This window comes from Oryx dammah, unplaced genomic scaffold (assembly GCF_014754425.2).
Source record: "Oryx dammah isolate SB20612 unplaced genomic scaffold, SCBI_Odam_1.1 HiC_scaffold_24, whole genome shotgun sequence".
NCBI classification, from domain to species: domain Eukaryota; kingdom Metazoa; phylum Chordata; class Mammalia; order Artiodactyla; family Bovidae; genus Oryx; species Oryx dammah.
This window is the reverse complement of record NW_024070208.1, coordinates 65,986,469-66,012,227: the sequence shown is the minus strand read 5'-3', so window position 1 is coordinate 66,012,227 and position 25,759 is coordinate 65,986,469. Positions and strand designations below refer to the sequence as shown.

At 36.8% G+C, this 25,759-nt stretch overlaps 1 protein-coding gene across 1 annotated transcript in view; it reads right to left on the bottom strand.

Annotated features, from left to right (window-relative positions):
- Nucleotides 1–25,759, bottom strand: part of GPC5 (glypican 5) — a 1,587,765-nt gene that overhangs the window by 1,059,561 nt on the left and 502,445 nt on the right. The window contains exon 6 of the mRNA XM_040267332.1: nt 5,327–5,447. Coding sequence (XP_040123266.1) covers nt 5,327–5,447 — 121 coding nt within the window. The remainder of the gene's footprint in view (nt 1–5,326; nt 5,448–25,759) is intronic.

The following is a 25,759-nucleotide window of genomic DNA, read 5'->3' as shown; positions in this document are numbered from 1 at the left end:
AAATTAGATAACCGTTCAAAATTATTCAGTGCATTTCAAATATTTTCTGCTGAACCAAAAGTTAAACGGGCCTTGGTCACTACTGCATTGCTAATACAAAATCAAGAGGTGACTATCCTTCTTGGATATTAATACATTGAGCCTGGGTACATGACATTGGTGTGTAGCAGAGATCAGGAGGAAGGAGTCAGGGTGCTGTAGTGATTTTCTGAGCAAGGAAGGAAGTTGGTACAAGTGGAAGAAGTTCACAGTCAGCTGACACTTTGTGGTCAAATAGTTTCTAATTAGAAATGGACCAACTGGCTCTTTGTAGCAGTGATAAGGAACTCTAACCAGTCCATTCTGAAGGAGATCAACCCTGGGATTTCTTTGGAAGGAATGATGCTAAAGCTGAAACTCCAGTACTTTGGCCACCTCATGTGAAGAGTTGACTCATTGGAAAAGACTTAGATGCTGGGAGGGATTGGGGGCAGGAGGAGAAGGGGACGACAGAGGATGAGATGGCTGGATGGCATCACTGACTCGATGGATGTGAATCTGAGTGAACTCTGGGAGTTGGTGATGGACAGGGAGGCCTGGCGTGCTACGATTCATGGGGTCGCAAAGAGTCGGACACGACTGAGCAACTGAACTGAACTGAACTGAACTGAAGTTATTAACAGGAAAAGTTTTCCTAAAAGCGTCTTATAGTAGGTGATTTAATGAAAAAAGTTTAGGCAGTTTTCAGGATTCAGAAATTTTGAGACACTAATATATTTTTTAAATCCTGTGTCTTTATTTTTTGTATTTATAAATGCTAACCTTATCCATTGAGATCTCAATTAGAATTTCATCATAGCCTATCATAGCTCTAAAGTTACTATTTATCATACTGGTATCCTAGGAAAAATTTTGAAATAAAAGCAAAGAGGCAATTTAACAGTTTTTTCCCACATAAAAGTCTCTCATCTCTGCTTGAACCCAGCAGGTCATGATTACTGAAATATATATTATAAAATATCTACATATTTTGTAACTTTAAACAAATGGTTATGATCATTGCTTTTCTCACATTTAAAAATCAAATTTATTTTGTACAGGAAGACATTTTTCTAAAGAAGTTATAGTCTCTCTATAAAAATGAATATTTAATAGAAACCAATAGTAACTTATATGTATTGGAATTGTTCAAAGAAATAAAATATTACTTAAATCTACTACTTTTAGCAACACTGTAACATTGGTTTTGCAATAGAAGATTTATAGAAAATTACTATGATATTACTTTTTATGTTTCATATTGAAAGCAGGTAAAGTAGCTTCTAAGCAATGGGTCATTATCGTTCACAACTAACAGTGCTTAGCAGTTAGGATTTTAACCACTGACATCATTTTCTTTGTAAAATAATAGATGTTATTTAATGCTTATAGATAAATTGCTGCATAACTATGACTTTTTTGCTGACATTTCCTAAATGTAGTCAATATGAACAAGAAGTTTCAGAATAAGTTTACTAGAAGAAAAAGTCTGAATTAAAACATTCATATATTTATTCTCTCAGATGTTCTAAGAGGAATCAAGTGCTATTTCCAATCTATTGTGTTCATGTGCTCGGTCGTGCCGGACTCTTTGCGACCCCATGGACTGTATGTAGCCTGCCAGGCTCCTCTGTCCATGGGATTTTCCCAGGCAAGAACACTGGAGTGAGTTGCCAGTCCCTTCTCCAGGGGATCTTCCCAAACCAGAGATCAAAACTGCATCTCTCTGTCTCCAGCATTGGCAGGAGGATTCTTTACCACTAGGGCCACCTGGGAAGCCCTTCCAAACTATTATCAAAAGGCAGTTTAAGCTGCTGCAAGCATCTGAAGAAAGTTTATGTTAATCTTTTATAATTCCTACCTTTAGACAATTCCTCACTGGAAGGTTAATAGCTAAACTATATTTATTGCAGGTAGTTTTCAAAAGTGAAAGCAATGCCCACTTTACATATTGACTGTGGAATGTAGGAAACTGTCAGATATTCCCTCTGAGGGTTTGTATGGTGGCTTGTCTAGTGAAAGATGCCAGAATCACAGATGAAGGAAAACCGGGATTAACTACCTTCTGTCTCCAAGGTCTTGTTTCCAATTCAGAAGAATCTTCAGAGGCACTGAGTGGACTTTGAAGGGCTTGAGATAGTCCCTGAGGAACAAGCTATAACCCAGACTATTCATTTATATTGAATTTTCTTTCAATTTTTTTTCTTGGCAGGAATTAAACATAGGGCTTATTCTAATCAATTAAATAATATTAAGTCTGTTTTTGCTATGACCTTTCTCTAGGAAAACTTGGAAAATTTTATAAGCTATTTTCTAATTAAAAATATTCATTTTGGCCATTCTTAGAGTACTCTCAGCTGATGAACTCAGGGTAACATTTCTAAAATGCTGCTACTTTGGTCCCTAGAGCACCATACTATTTCCTAACACTGATGTGTGGTTGCTGCCAGGATCTCACATATACCCTCAATATGTAGGGGAAGCTGACACATACACTTTGCTTCACATATAGATTCCTATAATTTTCAAGGAGAAAAATTTAGCAAGATTTATCAAAGTACCTAAAATTATTAATGAAAGGACTCTTGGTTAAAATACCCAGAAATTAATTGCAAAAGAAAAAAGTTGTGAAAAGTTTTATATCTAGCAGATATTCCTATTATTAGGAGTCTTTGGAATATTAGGAATCTCTGGAATGGGTGAATTTAACTCAGATGACCATTATATCTACTACTGTGGACAAGATTGCAGACAGATTCTTTACCAGCTGAGCCACAAAAAATTAATATTACTAGATACCTTGTCTGTCTAAGATCAACTCTCTAAGTATCTACAAGGCACCACATACATTTAAATAAATGATTTCTCCATTTGAAGATTTTCACAGTATACATTTTTCATAGCATTCTGCTGTTTTATATTCTCCTCTAATGGTTTCGGTGTAAATTCTAACAGGAAAATAGCAACTTCATACAGTCTCATGACTTAAATAGTATCTGTATAGTGACGTTCCCAAATGTGCACTTTCAGTCCCGGGAACATTAAAGAACCCTGGGTACACCTCTGGAAAGTCTAACAGGCATCTCAAATTTAAGAGAACCATTCATGACCAATCAAACCCAACAACCAAACCCCAGACCTCCTCCACTTCAAGAATTCCTTTTTTTTCACTTAATGTTATTATTACCTCACCAAACTTACTTATCATCCTTATACTCTCTTTCCGTTGCTCCAATTTCTGATTCATCAACAATTCCTGATAATTCCACTCACCATAAATTCATCCAAATCCATCCACTTCTCATATTGTTCACTCTTTTTATTCTAGTCCCAATCACCATGATTTTCTGCCTATGTTTCTTTCTTTTTCTATTCTTGCTCCTCAGCGTCAATTTTTCTATTGTAAAGCCAAAATTATCTTTATAAAACATAAATTGCACCATCTTCTGCCTAAAGCCTTTAAATGGTTTCCTTTCCTACTTAGGAGAAATCTGAAATGCCCTACCAAAGCCTATCAAATTCCCCTTAATTTAACTCATGTTCTTTTTTCCCCTGTACTTGTTTTGCTTCAGTGACATGGTTCTCTGTCCTCTGAATACAATTAACCTACTCCTGCCACAAGTCCCTGAATGTATTAGTTCCTCTGTGTCAAATACAGTTCTCCCAGATTTTCCTTTGATTTCTTCTTCCTTTCCAGTGACTCCTTGCCACTCAGTTTCAACCCAGCAGTATCCTCCCCACCCCCAGAGAGGCCTCCACTAGCTCTCTCTCAAGTGCCTTTCTGACCCCATCCTGCTCTGTTTTCTTGATTTGTCTCTATTTTTAGTTACAGGCACCACATTTTCTTTTTTTCTCAGAATATTAACCTGACAAGAGCAGGGTTGTGTCTGCTTTGTTTGCTCATGTAACTCAATGCCTTGTGTAGAACCAGGTCTATGGTGGGAAATCAGTAAATATTCATTAAATACTTGGCATAAATTGATTAAGACAAAGTGGTTTTTTTCAAAGGAAAATCCCTACCTACTTGTTTAATGACTCTAACTGCAGAGATTACAGTGTGGAAAATGAGGTGTGTTCAATGGCAGACCAAGAAGAAAGGTGTTTGAGGGCTAACATATTAAGAAAAATTTTGCTAAACATATACTTAGATATGCAAAAAAGGACAAGACGAATAATTGTTTATCCCTATGATGAGAGATGGCATTTTTATAGTACTGTTAATAAATTCATTTAATATCTATAATGATTTTTAAAAAATGAACTACCAAGCACAAATAAGTGATCACCTAAACCTACAGATTAGATTCTGAAATATGCTCCTGTTTCTACTCCCTCCATTGTTCCATACTTAGTCCCAAATTAATAAATTCTCACTTCCAGAAGATGATTTTCTGAACCTTTTCAAACCTGATCCTGTGGTGGATCCTAGATATTACAACTCCTCCTGCCAGGACACTCACATATGACCAGCAGTCAGAAGTCCAGCAAAAACAAAATTTCTCCTGATCTTTTCAGGAGGGAACATGTTCTAAGACATTAAAGGTGGCTATTGTAGCAAAACGTGTACAAAATATTACTTTCTGCTATCTTCTGTAAAAATCTAAACTTCAATCATATCATCCTAGTATAGACTTTAAAAAGACAGATCTCAAAGGTAGCATTTTATTTGATATCTCTTATAACTCTAGAAGGAAACTTAAGCATGAATAATTGGAGATCTGCCTACTAATATAAAGATGAAAGAATGGGACTCAATTTAACATGAGGGCTAAAAAAAAAAAGTGGAATTATTTCCTGCTGCCACTTTGAAAATGATATGGTTTTGAAAGTTATGAATCAAGAAGGGGCAAATGTTATGCCAAATGGGCAACATATCAGTAAAACCTCCTGTGAAGAACTTTTAATAAACCCTATATTTTGAGAATCTATTTATTTCTTTGTGAATATGTCTTCTTTAATCTGTGTACTCATTTTTGTACAGCAGCTCCATTCTTATTACCTACAACAAGATTTTCCATCTTTTTCCTACCATATTTGTTAGGGATGAAGCTTATCCTGAGAGTCTCATTATTTATTGAAATCCTGAAGCTAAGTTCTCTTTCTACAGATACATAACTATCTGTTAAAATACTGCTGCACACTACATATGAAAATCACTCAGCCAAGTGTTTCTAAAACTCTAGATACAAATAATTTCTTCCAATATTGAACTTCAGATAGCATTATCACATAGGATTTACAGACTGATCACATCCATCACTCATTCTGTATCATTCAGAATAAAAATACATAGAACATCAGCACTTACCTGAATAACATGCCTCAGTTTATCAATAATCTGATTTATCACAGGATCGCTTCCTTTGACTTTGACTTCGGGATTTCCAGATTGGGCTTTGATTCCATTTCCAACGACTCGCTGAGTATAGCTAACAAAGTGAAAAGTGAAAGACACATGCCTTAATAATGTGGTCACAGTATTCTCTGCCACAAATTTTTGAACAGATTTGAGTTCAGAATTTTACTCCTTTAAGAATATATAATAATGTATTTTTTCTTGGAATTAAACCTGGCACAGCTGCAATGTTTATTTTCCTGGTAAAAACTTAGCATGCAAATAGAGACTATTTCATTGTTATCCTCTCAAAAGACCCAACCAAAAACTGGGTTTTTAATGCTAATTACCAATATGCTAGAAAAAGTTAATAGACATCCTAATTTTTTACAATTTCTTGCTGAATTATACATATTCTGAATCCATATTATCTGGGCACTTTATTTCATTTTATATAGCATTTAGATGAATCTCAAATTATTTTACATATTGGACTACAAAATATATATATATATGTGTGTGTGTGTGTGTGTGTGAGAGAGAGCGAGGAGATATATATATATATACATATATATATACACACTCATATTTTATATATATATACATATATATACATATACATATATATATACATATATATACCTACATACATACACATGGGCTTCCCAGGTGGTGTTAGTAGTAGAAAACCCTCATGCCAATTCAGGAGACATAAGAGACATGGGTTTAATCCCCTGGAGGGTCAGGAAGGTCCCCTGGAGGAGGGCATGGCAACCCACTCCAGTATTCTTGCCTGAAGAATCCCATGGACAGAGGAGCCTAGAAGTCTATAGTCCATAGGGTCGCACAGAATCAACATGACTAAAGCGACCTAGCATACACACACACACACACACACACACACACACATATATATTGTTGTTGTTCAGTTGCTAAGTAATATCTGACTCTTTGCAACTCCATGGACTATAGCACTCCAGGCTTCTCTGTCCTTCACTGTCTCCCGGAATTTGCTCAAACTCATGTCCATTGAGTCAATGATGCCATCCAACCATCTCATCCTCTGTCGCCCCCTTCTTCTGCCCTCAATCTTTCCCAGCATCAGGGTATTTTCCTGTGAGTTGGCTCTTTGCAACAGGTGGCCAAAATATTGGTGCTTCAGCTTCAGCATATATATGTGTATATTTGTGTGTGTGTGTATATATTTATATATATACATATACATATATATAGTTGAAATATAATGTCAACTTATTATTCATGCAAATATTTAGATTCACCAATCACAAAGATGTACTAAGGGTCCCTTCCTATATTCCAGTCCTTTGCTACATGACTGGGATTATAAGAAGGTGTAAGACTCAATTTGTCTTCTCACAGTGTTCATTGTATACCTGGGAATATAATATATTAATTAACTTGTTCATTCATGCATGCATTCATTACATTTTATTATTTTTAAAAGTTTTAATTCAAATTCCAATAATATAACTTATCCTCATTTTCCTGACAGTGTGGTGTAGCATAAAGACAAGTAAACAGCTAAAGCACAGCACTAAGAATGAAAGAGATGTTCAGTATGTCACAGAATTAGATAGAAGAAAAAGTACACGCCTGGTGAGAGGTAAGGATAACACAAGTAGAAAACATTGAACATATGGAGAAGGACATTTGGACCAAGACACTCAGGGAAAAACTAAAGGAGAAATTATATCTTGAGTTAGTCCTTGGAGGATTAGGGAAAAAGATAGGTCTCAGATGATGTAGTTAATGTGAACTCCAGGGCAAAAAATGATCTCCCAGCAGGGGAAATGGAAAGAGAAGAATATCTAGGCTTTTATTTACAAAGGGAGAGAAAAAATGGGAGACAGTATGAGGTGGGGGACATGCCCTGAAGATTCCATCTCCTCTATGCTTAAGACTCTCCTCTGAGTAATATGTCTGCTTACATTAAAGTATCATAATAAAGTGGCCTCAGAGACTTTTCAGGAAGCATTTTCACATATTTGTAATGTAATGGGCTTTCTCTATATTTGAATAGAGTGTCACAATTATCCATGTGCACCCTCTGAATTTTCTACAGCAATGGAAAGTCTTTGAAAAGATAAAAGTAGGTTCCACTGTTGAGAATATGGCCAAATAAAAGGAGTTTCAAAGAATACTCAGTTATTTGCAAGATAATGCAAACTCAATGATCAAGTTTCAAAAATAATCACAAATCTGGTCCTTCCTATGATAATAAATGATGGAATTCTTTGATATGGATAACATCAATTGGATATGACAAGAATAAAAATATTAATAAATCTTTTTATTTTTTAAAACAACCTTGAATCCATTTCTTTATGCAGAAATAGGTTTACAGTTAGGTAATTCAGTATAAATTAGGACCTTGGCAATAACCAATAACAAATAGTAGAGGGAACACAACTATGCATATGTTATTAATATCTACTAATGCTAATGCTCTTTAGTTAGGAAGAATCAAGTAAACCATAAAGTGAAAGTGAAGTCGCTCAGTCGTGTCCGACTCTTTGCGACCCCATGGACTGTAGCCTATCATGCTCCTCAGTCCATGGAATTTTCTAGGCAAGAGTACTGGAGTAGGTTGCCATTTCCTTCTCTAGGGGATCTTCCCGACCCAGGGATCAAACCTGGGTCTCCTGCATTGCGGGCAGACGCTTTACTGTCTGAACCACCTTAATGTCTTGGTAGCACTGTTATATTTTCCTTTCAAATATTTCAAACTGATTGTGCATGTGGGTCTTTCATTAGTGTTTCATTTATTAATAATCATATTGAATAATATGAATAAATAACGAAATCAATGCACATCTATGATTCTAGGCATTGTCTTAATGACTTCCTTTGGAGTCTGTCAGTTTATCTCCATGATAATCATTTATTGTAGCCATGAGATCATGCCTTATAAACCTCAAAGTATAGGAAGTATCATTGACTAGGCTACCTGCTACTTTGCTCTGAAATCTATTTTTTTCTCTTCTCCAACCAATGACTGAGTGCAGCAGAGGTACTAATACAAACCCATTGCTGGAAGACACGGGATTCCCTTGATGGCCTGTGTTGGCTCAGGATTCCCTGAGCCCTTGCTGACCATTCCTTAGCCTGCACATCATGCCAGAAAGCTTCCACTCAACCTTCCTTTTGTCTCTCTTTCACTCTAGGTCACACTTGCTTCATGGCCAACAGCTCTTTCAGCCTTACTCAGATTCCTCTCCAATTTCCCTCAAAGGCATTTCCCTAATAAAATCCCTCTTGTGTTTAGTCCTCCTTTGGTATCTGCTTCTTGGAGGACCTAGACCAATACACCATATAATATTTGTACTATAATTATCCCCATGCTATAGATTGGGGAATCTAAGATATGAATAGGTTAAGCAACTTTCCCAAAACAGCATTGTTGGTTAAGTATACAACAAGGATATGAACCCAAGAATGTGAGCTCGAAATACAATCACTCAATAATTATGAATGTAAACTCCTGAAACCAACTAATACAAATTAGAGATATAATCAGCTTGGTGCAAAGTATTTTTTTTAGTTGTTTCATTTTGATTTTTTACTGTTAACTACAGCCTTTCAAAGGCTTAACTGCTTATAATTAAAAGAGAAAATATTATTTTCTTCAAAAGTCTCTTCAAAGAACAGCTGCCTATTACTGTAAAGAGTTGAAGTAACAGTTGCTGTCAGGGTGAGAACAAACTAACAGACTACAAGGTTGCCTTAAGATATTACTATGTTTTTCTTGAAATACAGACATATTGTCATAATGGAAATTGAGACTTCTCTCTTAATTTTAAATAAACACTTCATTGATTCACATCTTGCTTTATTTATAAATCATGAAACTTTCTTTTAATATTAAATATGAGGTTTCACATTAGTGTAAAGACTTTATTATTTTTATTTTTAATTTTCATAGTTAGTAACCTAGATTAAACTTATCAGAATTACAATTAATCAATAATCTTTTTTCAAGCTAGTATGTTATTGAATAGTTCGGGATCCCTATTATTATGTATTATGTAAACAAGACAAAAGTACTGAAAAGAAGGGCATTTAATATACTTCAAGTTAAGCATGCATGAATAAAATTAGGCATTCTTTTCTATCTATTAAGGCTAAGAAGAACAACAATGCAATAGTAATATGTACACACCAGAATGATTTACATGAAAAGAGATGACACTAAGCATTGGCATGGATGGGGCAGGGGTGGGGGGGTCAATTAGAACCCTCTTTCTTTGAGGATGGGAGCTTAAACTGATATAAACCACTATCTGACATGTATCTGGGTATATACTTAACCAGAAAGGTATAACAATGTTCAGAGAAGTACTATGCAGAAGAGCCCCGAATTGGACACAACCCAAATATTCATAAACATTGCATGAGCAAATAAATGGTTGAATATTTATATAATAGCATACTATTGATATATAGCAGTGAGAATGAGTTACAACTATACTCCAAATTTTATAAGCTAAATATGAAATGAAAGAAGCAATATATGGAATATACTCTATGATTCCATTCATTAAAAGTTTAAAAATTAATCAATGATATTCCAAATCACCATAAGTGTTACTCTAAGAGATAGTGCACAACAGGTTGAAGGGGTTACTGGGGTTCTAGCAATGTTTCTTGATTTGGATCCTAATTAAACAAGAGAGCTCATTTTGAATATTAAAAAGAAAAAAAAAGACATGAAATGCACAGGGCTTCTCAGATGGCACTAGTGGTAAAGAACCCACCTGCCAATGCAAGAGACACAGGAGATGTGTTCAATCCCTGTCCAGGTATATCCTGTGGAGGAGGGCACTGCAACCCACTCCAGTAGTCCTGCCTGGGAAATCCCATGGAACGTGGACAGAGGATCATGGCGGGCTACAGTCCATGAGGTTGCAAAGAGTCAGACACAACTATTATTTGGTTACGTTGGCTACACTTTATGCACGTATTTTCAACCTAAACAAAACATTTACCCTGAAAACTTCTTGTGCTCTTTTTCCTAATATGTATACAACTGACAAATTTGCATTGAACAATGTATAAACAAAAGATCAACATAGGCATTTCTTCACATGGGCTAAATGGTTTTGTCATCACTAAATGACTAATTTAGGCTGCTAGTTCAACATAAAAACTCCCTGCGAACTTTAATTTGCATGCAAAAAATACAGTTACTAAATCAAATCAAAGTTTTTCCAACAAAGACTTCTTATTTGAGTTTCTAACAAATCATTAATCACTCTTTTTTCCTCCTAATTTTACAAGTAATGGATAAAACATTTCAAGGTTCCCTACAGAGGCTTCTTGACTTGAAAAATTACTCACATTTTAGTAAGAAGGAGAGAATAAAATACACAGAAAATGAGGCAAGTATTTGGTGAAGGAAGTAATAGACCCACCATTTGTGACTATTTCTTCGGAGCAGGTCTGGGAATGTATGGCAGCAGTTTAATAATACTCACTCCACAAGTAGGACTGGTTTCTCACTAACATGGAAAAAAGGCAAGTACAGATACATTTACATTCTATAAAAATGTTTTAAAATGTTGATGAACAAGATTCCAGTTCTCTTTCTATTCAACAGGTGAAATATTAAAAGGAAGTGCTAATGCACCTACATCCAGTGAAGCCTGGCATGCTGCAGTCCATGGGGTCACAAAGAGCCGGACTTGACTTAGCCAGGGAACAACAACAGATACATCTACACGCAGTGCATCATTAGGAAGTCATTTCTCCTCACTTTACTAACATTATTCACTTGAAATATGACATGCCCCATGACATTAATTTCATTTTATTGAGAGTACAACATAATTTGTTTCAGATTCACATAAAAAAGTATGATACTTTTCATGTGTACTTCCACAATTTCAGGTGAAAAATATACAAAATCTGACCTTGTAATTCTTTGCAAACTATTTAAAGTGGTCCAATATAGAATCTTTTTCCAACTTCACTGGGACAAGATACAAAAATACAATCACTGACAAGAGACGAGGAAAACACCTGATCAGGGGGTTTCTCTTCTAACCATTATTGCCATCTTTGTTAGAGGTTTAAGACCAAGAATAGGAACCATGTTTTTGGTGGCGGTGGTAGGCAGTAACAGTAGCAATAGTATCAATAGATGCTTTGTTTATTGCTTTTGTGTCTGTCTTGGTTCTGTTGAGTTGAGTTCACTTAAGTTCAGTTGCTCAGTCATGTCCGACTCTTTGAGACCCCATGGACCGCAGCACGCCAGGCATCCCTGTCCATCACCAGCTCCTGGAGTCCACACAAACCCATGTCCATTGAGTCAGTGATGCCATCCAACCATTTCATCCTCTGTCATCCCTCTTCCTGCCTTCAATCTTTCCCAGCATCAGGGTCTTTTCAGATGAGTCAACTCTTCGCATCAGGTAGCCAAAGTATTGGAGTTTCAGCTTCAACATCAATCCTTCCAATGAACACCCAGGACTGATCTCCTTTAGGATGGACTGGTTGGATCTCCTTGCAGTCCAAGGGACTCTCAAGAGTCTTCTCCAACACCACAATTCAAAAGCATCAATTCTTCAGCGCTCAGCTTTCTTTATAGTCCAACTCTCCCATCCATACATGACTACTGAAAAAACCATAGCCTTGACTAGACAGACCTTTGTTGGCAAAGTAATGTCTCTGCTTTTGAATGTGCTGTCTAGGTTGGTCATAACTTTCCTTCCAAGGAGTAAGCATCTTTTAATTTCATGGCTGCAGTCACCATCTGCAGTGATTTTGGAGCCCCCAAAAATAAAGTCAGCCACTGTTTTCACTGTTTCCCCATCTATTTGCATGAAGTGATGGGACTGGATACCATGATCTTAGTTTTCTGAATGTTGAGCTTTAAGCCAACTTTTTCACTCTCCTTTCACTTTCATCAAGAGGCTCTTTAGTTCTTCTTCACTTTCTGCTGCCTATCTGAGGTTATTGATATTTCTCCAAGCAATCTTGATTCCAGCTTGTGCTTCCACTAGCCCAGCATTTCTCATGATGGACACTGCATATAAGTTAAATAAGCAGGGTGACAATATACAGCCTTGATGTACTCCTTTTCCTATTTTCAACTAGTCCATGTCCAGTTCTATTGCTTCCTGATCTGCATATAGGTTTCTCAAGAGGCAGGTCAGGTGATCTAGTATTCCAATCTCTTTCAGAATTTTCCACAGTTTATTGTGATCTGCACAGTCAAAGGCTTTGGCATAGTCAATAAAACAGAATTAGATGTTTTTTCTGGAACTCTCTTGATTCTTTGATGATCCAGTATATGTTGGCAATTTGATCTCTGGTTCCTCTGCGTTTTCTAAAACCAGCTGTTCTGAACGTCTGGAAGTTCATGGTTCACATATTGCTGAAGCCTGGCTTGAATTTTGAGCATTACTTTACTAGCATGTGAGATGAGTGCAATTGTGCAGTAGTTTGAGGATTCTTTGGCATTGCCTTTCTTTGGGATTGGAATGAAAACTGACCTTTTCCAGTCCTGTGGCCACTGCTGAGTTTTCCAAATTTGCTGGCATATTGAGTGCAGCACTTTCACAGCATCATCTTTCAGGATTTGAAATAGCTCAACTGGAAATCCATCACCTCCACTAGCTTTGTTCGTAGTGATGCTTCCTAAGGCCCATTTGACTTCACATTCCAGGATGTCTGGCTCTAGGTGAGTGATCACATCATTGTGATTATCTGGGTCATGAAGCTCTTTTTTGTACAGTTCTTCTGTGTATTCTTGCTACCTCTTCTTAATATCTTCTGCTTCTGTTAGGCCTGTACCATTTCTACCCTTTATTGAGCCCATCTTTGCATGAAATGTTCCCTTGGTATCTCTAATTTTCTTGAAGATATCTCTAGTCTTTCCCATTCTATTGTTTTCCTCTATATCTTTGCATTGATCACTGAGGAAGGCTTTCTTATCTCTCCTTGCTATTCTTTGGAACTCTGCATTCAGATGTCTTCGTTAGGTAATTATATATGAAAATCCATTCCATTTCCAGAGTTTTGATTTTAGGAGGTGTCTTTTCCTCTGGTAGATTTACTGCTATTTCTGGTTTAAAGGTCCAGGAAGCACATTGTAGGTATTCTTCAGTGAATCTCTTCTTCAAGAATCAGTTTTTCTTTTAGAACACTTCTGGGCCTCCCTTCTTGGTACTGATAGCAAATGTGAAATAAGTACTAGTGATCTGTTTTTTGCAACTTTTTCTCAAATAACTGAGTGACACTATATGCTGCTGCTGAATGTCGTTTTGTGCACATGCAGTTTCTATACAGCCCTTCTCCTTGACAGTGAAGGTCCTGTTTTAATCTTTGAACTCTCAGAGCAGATAGGAGTCATATGATTGATTTTACATGCCAGGGTAAGAGAATAACATTTCATGATAGGTAAGAGGCTTACAGGGGATTTAGAGAATGGAGACATCTGTAGAATCAATTCCAAGTAATTCAACCTTTTTGGATTGCACTGTCTCACTCAATTGTTGAGCCACAAACTATTTTAAGTTAATCTCTACCATTTATTTGGCTTCATAATTATAGATAAATAATGTCTAAATGTGAAATCTGTTTCTGCCTTCAAATAACAAAGTTGAAATAAATTGAAGTGATAGAGACATCATTATGGCCTTTATGATTATTTATAACTAAGTCCCTACTGAGGATATCACCTTTTGTGATATACTATGGAAAACACTGATTAACATTATTCTAATAAGGTAATGTCATGCTTTGTATAGCAACCAACAAGGAATTTTTAGCAGATCACTACGTAAAACTTTATATAAATTTCATTCACCAATCTTTCTGGAGACATTATCAAATCCTCAGTTCAGTTCAGTTCAATTCAGTTGCTCAGTCGTGTCCGACTCTTTGCAACCCCATGAATCGCAGCACACCAAGCCTCCCTGTTCATCACCAACTCCTGGAGTTCACTCAGACTCACGTCCATCGAGTCAGTGATGCCATCCAGCCATCTCATCCTCGGTCGTCCCCTTCTTCTCCTGCCCCCAATCCCTCCCAGCATCAAAGTCTTTTCCAATGAGTCAACTCTTCGCATGAGGTGGCCAAAGTACTGGAGTTTCAGCTTCAGCATTCTTCCTTCCAAAGAAATCCCAGGGTTATCTCCTTCAGAATGGACTGGTTGGATCTCCTTGCAGTCCAAGGGACTCTCAAGAGTCTTCTCCAACACTGCAGTTCAAAAGCATCAATTTTTCAGAACTCAGCCTTCTTCACAATCCAACTCTCACATCCATACCTGACCACTGGAAAAACCATAGCCTTGACTAGACGGACCTTAGTCGGCAAAGTAACGTCTCTGCTTTTGAATATGCTATCTAGGTTGGTCATAACTTTTCTTCCATGGAGTAAGCGTCTTTTAATTTCATGGCTGCAATCACCATCTGCAGTGATTTTGAAGCCACAAAAAATAAAGTCTGACACTGTTTCCACTGTTTCCCCATCTATTTGCCATGAAGTGATGGGACCAGATGCCATGATCTTCATTTTCTGAATGTTGAGCTTTAAGCCAACTTTTTCACTCTCTTCTTTCACTTTTATCAAGAGGCTCTTTAGTTCTTCTTCACTTTCTGCCATAAGGGTAGTGTCATCTGCATATCTGAGGTTATTGCTATTTCTCCCGGCAATCTTGATTCCAGCTTGTGCTTCTTCCAGTCCAGCGTTTCTCATGATGTACTCTGCATAGAAGTTAAATAAGCAGGGTGACAATATACAGCCTTGACGTACTCCTTTTCCTATTTGGAACCAGTCTGTTATTCCATGTCCAGTTCTAACTGTTGCTTCCTGACCTGCATATAGGTTTCTCAAGAGGCAGGTCAGTAGAAGTCCCTAAAATCTTATACAGCTTTATTGTATTTTTTTGAAATATAACTGACATCAACATTAATTAAACTTCAGACATAAAACTAACAACTGCATCAAAATGCACTATAAAATTAGTTGCAAGACATAACAATAAGAGCATGCTTAGAAACAGAAAACAAGAATTCATTTAAAAATAAATATTTATCAGTCTTCACTCTAACAATTCAACTGCCAATGCATGTATTTGTGCTTGTCTGTTTAGCCAGGTAAATCACAGATAAGCTCTTTCATGACATAAGATAAGCATCTATGTGAACCTGAAAATAATTCTTCCACATCAAAGCCTAGAGACTGTACAACCAAATCAGTAGCATCTAAGAAGTTATCATTTCAGCAAATGCTAACTTTAATTTTCTAATAAAAAATTTATTAAAAATGAACTTTCTGCTATGTAAAATATAATTCTACCTTTAGCCTTCTCCTCACCCCATTCCCAATCTTACCAAGAAAGGATAAATACCTTAGCTATAGCAAAGCTCTGTTTTTTAATCATAAATTTTGAATTAAAAATTCAAAGCAAATGTGTAATAAATATTTGACTTATAATTATCCTGATTTGATTCAAAGTAACTGTCAAATTTAAAAGATAAGTTCTAATACAATCAGCTGTGCATCCTGTTATATGAGTTATGAAATGCTATACTAACTTCCATTTTCCAAGTCACACATTTCAAAATTAAACTCTTCTCGGTAAGATATACGCTGTCTTTCACGCATTTGTGATGATTGATAATCACCACTTTGCACTGATTTTTGTCTCACTTCACTGTTTGATATAAATATGTGGAAGTAAAATGTTATTTAGGAGATAACTATTATCTGAGTACTAATGAGTTAAACACTATTTTGAGCCAAAAACTCAGTCAAAATGATTTAGAGTATAAATTTCATTTAAGTATACTTTTATTAGGGACATACCAAAATCCTACAAGTTCCTAGAATCTTGTATAGGTTTTTTTTAGCCAATTTTCAAAATGTAGTTGACATCAGCATCAACTAAACCAGATATAAAATTATAAGCTATTATAAAAATACTTTAAAATTAGTTGTAAGATATAATTTTAAGATTACAAACATACCATGCATAAACAAGCTACATATTTCCTACATAACAGAATAAAATCAGAGTGTATTTTGTGTCTTAGTGGTAAAGAACCCTCCTGGCTAATGAAAGACACGGGTTCAATCCCTGGGTCGGGAAGATCCCCTGAAGGAGGAAATGGCAACCTATTCGTTTCCCACAGAAAAATCCCACAGACAGAGGAGACTGGTGGGCTACAGTCCATAGAGTCACAGAGTCAGACACGACTGAGCACCTAGCACCAACATAACAAGATCAGAGAGAAAGAAACTTTGACTATCAGAGTGTAGTAGTTTCCTAGTGTCACAGTAGCAAACTACCATAGTTGATCTGGGGGCTAACCTTCTGAAATCAAGGTGTTGAAAGACTATACTCCCTTTGAAGCCCCTAGAGAAGAATTCTCTCCTACCTCTTCCCAGCTTCTAGCGACTCCCAACAGTCCAGGTAAGTCTTTGGCTTGTTAGCTGCATTATTCCAATTTCTGCCTACATTTTTAGATCACCTTCTTCTCTATGTGTCTGTCTGTCCTTTTCTGTCACATTTGGATTTAGGGTCCATGCTAGAGTGATCCCATTTCAATTCTTACTTTACTGTATCTGCAAAGACATATTTCCAAACAGGGCCACCTCCTGAGATTCGAGCCAGGATGAATTTGGGGGATACACTATTATACCAGGGCTTCCCAGGTGGCAATAGTGGTAAAGAACCCACCTGCCGCAGGAGACATAAGACACGTGTTGATCCCTGGGTTGGGAAGATCTCCGGCAGAAGAGCATGCCAACCCCCTGCAGTATTCCTGCCTGGAGAAGGCCATAGACAGAGAAGGCTGGTGGGCTATACAGTCTGCTGCTGCTGCGGGGTTGCAAAGAGGTGAACACGACTGAAGCAACTTTTACACACTATTACACCACTGCACAGAGCTTTGTAAATAAACTGATGCTGCTTGAATGAAAACAAATTTTCCCTTGAAATTCAGTTGATCAATACTCTTCACATTCAGACCTCTCTCACTGATGTCATATTCTATTTTTCTTCAGAGAAATTTTTATTTATTATAATATTTATATTTCACAAACATATCTCTTAAGTTCTACCTTGGGTTTTCTCATTTATTTTTCTGTTATAATTCAGGTGGCTTTAAGGAAATATTTTAATCAGCTTTTTGTAAATTTTCAGTACACAGTACCTAGAATTTCCTATATTTTCAATGGCTTTTCTCTTACTAGCAAAAGAAACAACGATATTGATAATGTCTTATGTTCTAAATTCATACATACAGAAAATATACCTTAGAAACGATGTGTTCAGCTCTGAGGCAAGGGCCCAACCACCTGCTCTGAATGTAAAAGTTTCCTGAAATCTTTGAAAGGCTAGTTTATTATGAAAGTGTTGACAGCTGATGCTTTAGGGACTCATAAAGGCACACAAAATAAATTTTAATCACACTTAATGCTAATGTTGCAGCAAGATTGTGACAATATTCAAATGTGACTAATTTCATTAAATTAGCTACACTCATCAAGCTAAGCTTAGTTATTCAAATTTATAAAATGCCTCAAAAGAAATAATTAAACTCTTCTTTTTTTCTGTTTCTAATTTTTTTTGTTGATGCTTAGAAGTGCAAAGATATTTTAACTGAGTTTTTTGAGCAATCAGTTCACCTGTTTTATCACCATAAAGGAGAGGGCCCTTAGCAGGTTGCTGAATCTAGTGCTCTGTTTTCAAGAAGAAATATACCTATGTCAAGAATATAGTACTTTGCATTCATCTCCTGGCATATAAGTCAATAGATTTTGTGTATGTCTTTGTTGACAGTAACATAAATTTAAAGCTGGAAAGGACCTCAGAGGTCATCTAGTCCAACCAAGTATCTTTTAAAGCAAATGAAGAAGTGGTAGGTTTATTTCATCATTCCGTACTTATGCACTGTATATTTCAAAAAAAAAAGTCTTTGAGATGATCTACAATAAAAGGCACAGACACTGTAAAACAAGGGCAAAATGACAGAAAATGAAGGGAAATAGGTAAGAATTGTATTAGAAGACATAGGAAGGAAACTACATTTCAGTCTAAAACAGCCATAAGACTCTTATCAGAGAAGGCCAAGGAAAAGTAAAATTCAAATACTAGGTCTTACTACTTAATGACAGTTGTATCTGCATGTGTTAGCAGGCATTTTTAAAGGTTATCTCTACACGTTCAAGCAGAACGTATAAGTCTTTAAGCAAGAGATAATGAGCAATACAACAAAAGCCGACAAAAGTCCGTCTAATCAAAGCTCTGGTTTTTCCAATAGTCATGTATGGATGTGAGAGTTGGACCATAAAGAAAACTGAAAGCCAAAGAATTGATGCTTTTGAGCTGTGGTGCTGGAGAAGACTCTTGAGAGTCCCTTGGACTGCAGGGAGATCAAACCAGGCAATCCTAAAATATATCAGTCCTGAATATTCATTGGAAGGACTGACACTGAAGCTCCAATACTTTGGCCACCTGATGCGAAGAACTGAATCATTTGAAAAGACCCTGATGCTGGGAAAGATTGAAGGCAGGAGGAGAAGGGGATGACAGAGGATAAGATGGTTGGATGCCATCACTGACTCAAAGCACATGAGTTTGAACAAACTCTGGGAGTTGGTGATGGACAGGGAAGCCTGGTGTGCGGTAGTCAATGAGGTCACAAAGATTCTGACATGTCTGGACAACTGAACTGAACTGAACAACAAAAGCTAACATCAATAGCAACTGCAAAGTTTTCAAAGATATAAGTACACAAGGTATTTTGTTATATGAATCTTTGTTTAAAACTGCCTGAGTGATATTACAATTCTGAGTAGGCATTTCTACTGGGACCTGGTTATCTGACTTGGAGAAAAATATAGCCTTGGAGAAATTAGAAGAGCAGATGGCTAATGTTACTCAATTTATTTTTTTAATTTTTAATTGTTATTTATTTCTCCACTGAAAGAGAATATATTCTCTGGGTAATGGGTTGAACTACTGTGGAAGAATTTCAAGGTCAAAATGACTTGAAATTAAAGAATCCCTTCTGAAGAACTGTGCTGTATTCCACAATTCTACACAGTAAAAGTGCTGCATTCAACATGCCAGCAAATTTGGAAAACTCAGCGGTGGCCACAGGTCTGGAAAAGGTCAGTTTTCATTCCAATCCCAAAGAAAGGCAATGCCAAAGTATGTTCAAACTACTGCATAATTGTACTCATCTTATACGCTAGCCAAGTAATGCTCAAAATTCTCCAAGCCAGGCTTCAACAGTATGTGAACTGAGAAATTCCAGGTGTTCAAGCTGGATTTAGAAAAGGCAGAGGAAACAGAGATCAAATTGCCATTATCCACTGGAACATAGGAAAAGCAAGAGAGTGCCAGAAAAACATCTACTTCGGCTTTATTGGCTACACTGCTGCTGCTGCTGCTAAACTACTTCTGCTCTATTTGACTATGCCAAAGCCTTTGACTTGTGAATCACAACAAACAGTGTAAAATTCTTAAAGAGATGGGAACACCAGACCACCTTACCTGCCTCCTGAGAAATCTCTATGCAAATCAAGAAGCAACAGTTAGAACTGGACATGGGACAATGGACTGGTTCCAAACTGGGAACGGAGTATATCAAAGCTGTATATTGTCACCTCGCTCATTTAACTTACATGCAGAATAAAACATGGAAATTGTTGGGCTAGATGAAGCACTAGCTGGAATCAAGATAGCCAGGAATAATATCAATAACTTCAGATATGCAGATGACACCATCCTTATGGCAGAAAGTGAAGAGGAACTGAAGAGTCTCTTGATGAAAGTGAAAGAAGAGAGTGCCAAAACTGGCTTAAAACTCAACATTCAAAAGGGAATATCATGGCATCCAGTCCCATCATTTCATGGCAAATAGATGATGAAACAGTGAGAGACTTTAGTTTCTTGAGCTCCAAAATCACTGCAGATGGTGACTGCAGCCACGAAATTAAAAGATGCTTGCTCTTTGGAAGAAAAGCTATGACAAACCTAAACAGTATATTAAAAAGCAGAGATATTACTTTACTGACAAAGGTCTGTCTAGTCAAAGCTATGGTTTTTCCAGAAGTCATGTATGGATGTGAGAGTTGGACCATAAAGAAAGCTGAACGCCGAAGAATTAATGCTTTTGAACTGTGGTGTTGGAGAAGACTCTTGAGAGTCCCTTGGACTGCAAAGGATCTAACTTGTCAATCAATCCTAAAGGAAATCAATCCTGAATATTCATTGGAAGGACTGATGTTGAAGCTGAAACTCCAAAACTTTGGCCAACCGATGCAAAGAACTGACTCATTGGGAAAGACCCTGGTCTGGGCAAGATTATAGGCAGCAGGAGAAGGGAACGACAGAGGATGAGATGGTTTGATGGCATCACCAACTGAATGGACATGAGTTTCAGCAAGCTCTTGGAGATGGTGAAGGACAGGGAAGCCTGTCATGCTGCTGTTCATGGGATCGCAAATAGTTGGACATGACTGAGTGACTGTACAACAAAAATATACACACACTTACACTATTGTTTCCATATTCATTTTCCTTACCTTCATTTTCAATAGCAAAAAAGGTGGACTTCATGGGCCCATAAAAGAGATACAACACGTTAAAAGGTTTGTAAATAATTTTTCTTAAGGAAAGTAACTGGGGAGTAATTAGTATATAGAAAACAATTCAAATTTGAGTATAACACATTAGTTTGAAAATACAGTTTCAACCCTGTCTCCAATCCCAATTTAAAGTTCTGTCCAGCAATTCCATTTTTTGGTCTGTTGAATCTCAAAATAAAAATTGATAGGTTTCAAATCATAGTTATTATGAAGAGGAAGGAGGAGTTGGGAAATAATTGAGCTTTCTGTCCGTGCCTCATCTTAACTCTACCATAGCCAAATTCCTGGTGTCAAATAGTCTTGAGAAAACAATAAACTTGTGTGATGGACTCTAATTTGTGTCCACTGCATATATGAGAAAATTGCTTTTCCAGGTCTTTCTTGGCAAGCCCAGTTGTGCTATGCAGAAAACAGCTGGACCTTGTTCCATAGAATTATACATGCCTAGGGACTCTAAGATTCCTATACTTGTGGTTACTCTGGGAACACACTTGGCTAACTGGGTACATGAAAAATACATGCATACACAGAAAACAGCCTGCAGAATCCAAATAAAATGGGTATTCTGGGCCAGATGACCTGCTGATTCTGTACCTTGAGGCAAATCTGGCAATCTCTCCCTCACTCTCTATGCTTTCCTTCTATTTCCCCTCCTTCAGTCACTTACATGCTGCTGCTGCTGCTGCTAAGTCGCTTCGGTCATGTCCGACTCTGTGCGACCCCATAGACGGCAGCCCACCAGGCTTCCCCGTCCCTGGGATTCTCCAGGCAAAAACACTGGGGTGGGTTGCCGTTTCCTTCTCCAATGCATGAAACTGAAAAGTGAAAGTGAAGTCGCTCAGTCGTGTCCGACTCTTCACGACCCCGTGGACTGCAGCCTGACGTCGGCTTAAATGAAAAGTCCATCAGGGTTTACATTCTGTTACCCCTGCCTAGCAGCTTCTATTCCTTTCTCTAGTCACTGAAGCTAAAGCTAAGCTTTAAAAGAAGCTTTGCTAATGTGACTCAGTTTGAGATTCTGAGATAGATTACCCTAGTTTATCTGTGTGGGCCCTAAACACAACAGCAGGTATACCTTTAGGAGAAAGATGGAGGGAGACTTAAAAAAAAAAAAAAAAAAACAGAAGTAAAAGGAGAAGGCAAAAGTTCCACCAGGCAGGCATTGGAGTAACGCTACCACAAACCTACGGATGCTGGAAGCTTAAAGAGGCAAGGAATGAATTCTTCCCTAGAACCATGGCCTTACTGAAATTTGATTTTGTCTCAGCAATACGGATTTAACACTTTTGACCTCCAAACTGTTAGCTATCACATTTTTGTGGTTGTAAGTCACTCACTGGTAATTTCTACAGCAGCCACAGGAAACAAATTTGTCAACTAAGAATTTAAACTATTTGCCAACTAGGGTGTGTCTCTTAGGTTATATGCTCTTGTTAACTATTGCTTGCTAACACTTTAGTTTCTGGAATACACGTATCATTATTGTAGTTAAGTAATTAACTGTACAATGATTTGTTTAGTGCCTCTAACTCCCTTCTAAACTGTAAATTCTTGAGGTCAAGTAGTGTGTCTGTCTAAATCATCCTCTAGTTTCAGGCCTTAGCAAAATGCCTGGAATATGAAAGCTCAAAACAGATTTGTTATCTGACTGAATATATGACTGATACAAAAGTAAACAACAACAAAAAATAACTTTCAGGACACATATTTCCTTTTTCAGAGCTGGTTCTTATGACATCTCTCAACATTTCTGAAGTTGGTTACAAATCCCATGAATATGTAATTTCATCTTAATGCTGTTTCAGTCCAGTATTAAATAGTTTCTGAATAGTAGTTTGAGATGGAATCTCATCAACATTTCTCATTAGAAACAAAAAGGAAGAAATGAGTAAAACAGAGCAAACAACATAAACACTAAATCCTAAAACTGACTCTCAATATGTAGATTAACTGTAAAAACAGTTAACTTAAACCTTCCTATCCATATGTTACTTCACAGGAGAGAAAAATTTCCTCCATAGAAAAATCAGGAAAGATGACAGTTGTCTCTCTCTAGCTGTCACTGAGTTCCCTCTGCAGGAGCCCTGAGAAGGAGCACATGTTCTTCTACAGCCCCAGTTCTGTTTTTGAGGGGGCTAATATAGACACCAGGGCTTCCTTGGTGGTGCTAGCGGTAAAGAATCCACCTTCAATGCAGGAGACAAGAGATGTGGGTTTGATCTCTGAGTCAGGAAGATCCCCTGGAATAGGGATTGGCAACCTGACCCAGTATTTTTGTCTGGAGAATCCCATGGACAGAGAAGCCTGGTGGGTGACAGTCCATGGGGTCACAAAGAGTCAGACACAACTGAGCAATGGAAAACATACACAATAAAGACACTTTGAGAGACAAGCTCCGATAAAAGAGCAAGATGCAGAAAGATCCTGCCAGGTCCTGGAGAGTCCCTCAAGAAAAGGCTTGTTAGGTGAAGCAATAGAGCAGCCTAGGTGCTGGAAGTGACTGTAACCTGAGTAACTCAGATCTTAATCACACTTCACACAGTCTTAATCACACAGTCTCCCCAGAATCTTTGTGCCCCACCCCCTCTCTTCCCAGCAAGAACTCAGCCTCTTTTTCCTATCTTCCCTTTCTTTTCCCACATTATATCTTTGCTATTTATACACAGATTCAATGAAGTTTAGGGAACAAGCAAATCAGGAAACTCCTAATAAACAAGTGACTTGCACCAAACCAACAGACAACTTAAAATTGATTTCAGAATAAAATACAGCCTTCCTTTAGAATCTCCAGTCAAAATCAGTAAAATATATCATTTACAAAAAGTACTCATTTTGGCCATCAAGTCTGGCCACCCACTATATGTGCAGGCTGAGCACTGTAATATGTCTCATACTTTGGACCAGACAGCAAACAACAGGCATGCACCTTAACTTAGCTGAGCTATTCCAATAAATGTTTGCTGGTTACTGAGAGAGTATGCATGTCAAATAATTCTACTCCAGTTTTGGTTAACAGAAGCTCAGCCATCATCTCAAAGGTAAACAAACTGTTGGAAAAGTGGCTATTTATTTTTTATTAAAAAACTTGGTTTTGGATAAATGTCACTACCTTCTAGGTAAAGAGATTGGGGAAAATATAACAGAAAACACACATAACTAAAAATTATCCTGCAAAAACAAGAAAGAGAATATCATTTTGAAGACTTGAGGAAAGAATATCCCTAAAAATTATTTTACTTTGAACAAGAAGAAAGATTTAGAAAATTGCTTTAAACTACTTAAACTGTGAAGAGTATGACAAAGGCAGGTCATTTATGAAAAAGGGGCTGAAAGTTATAACAACAAAATGGGCCCAAATGGCAAAATAGGAGATGGGTGAGATTACGAGGTTTACATGAAAACTAATTTTGCAATAGCAAAATTTTCCACATGGTTTCCATGGAGAACAAAATTGATACCCTGAAAAGCTCAAGCAGCAACTGAATCATGGCCCAGGGGGGAGAAGAAAGAGATAAAATAATGACAGAAACGACGGTTGATGAAATGCCAGAGATAAGAGTTCTGACTCAAGAATAATTTGTGAATCTGACAAAGAAACAGAGTACCTGATCTGAAACAACAATCAAAGCTGTAAGTTAACTATGAAGAAGAAAACAACTAGCCAGATTCTAGTGGTAGTAGTAAGAAATCAGTAAAGACCTATATCTAGACAGAAAAACTAACTAAAATTCCAAAATCTCAAGAATAAATAAAATATCTTATTAATATATAAACAGAAGAAAAGTTATTTAAAAGTGAACTATATCAGGCTTACTTTAGAGCTTTCTTCTGCTGTGTTAATATATTAGAAGACATTGAGCTTTTATAATAAGACTATGACCAAAAACATCTTATCTATCAGCTTCTGTATCAAAGTTAAATGAGAAGGGATGACAACTCTGTATATTCCACTGATTTGTCCTACCAATAATAATTTATTCAAGGATATGTGGGTACATATTGGGGAAAAATAATTAAAGTTAAACTTTCAAGAATTAGAATTTTTAAAATTTATTTTTTAATTGAAGGATAATTGCTTTACAGAATTTTGTTGTTTTCTGTCAAATATCAACATGAATCAGTCATAGGTAGACCTATATCCCCTTCCTCTTGAAACTCCCTCCCATCTCCCTCCCCATCCCACCCCTCTAGGTTGTTACAGAGCCCCTATTTGAGTTCCTTGAGTCACACAGCAAATTCCCATTGGTTATCCATTTTACATATGTTAATGTAAGTTTCCATGCTACTCTATTAAAAAAAAATAGAATCTATTCTGATTTCTTGGGAAATGATTTACCATGTTAAACCAATGATTTTTAAAAAATAAAAATTTCATGAGCTTAAAAAAAAAGAATTAGGAAGTTACAAATCCTAAATTTGGAAAGGAAAGAATTGATCCAATTAATTATAAAATTCATTTCATATGTTTTTTAATTGATTACCACAATAATATCATTAAAGTAAAATTTCAAGAGAAAATAAATATTTAATAAATGCATAAATAAATATGAAATATATTTCATATTCCAAGTCATAATACTAGATATTGAGAATTGTTAGCATCAAAGAGAAGGAAAAACATCCTATATCCCTCATCAAATATTGAGTGAACTCAAGATAGCATTAAAAACTCCTATAGGTTCTACTGAAAATATCCAGATTCAGACCTGAGGGCCCATTTCCAACACGATCATTCTAGTCTGGATCATTCTTTTCCCCTTATCTGATTAGAACATAAGA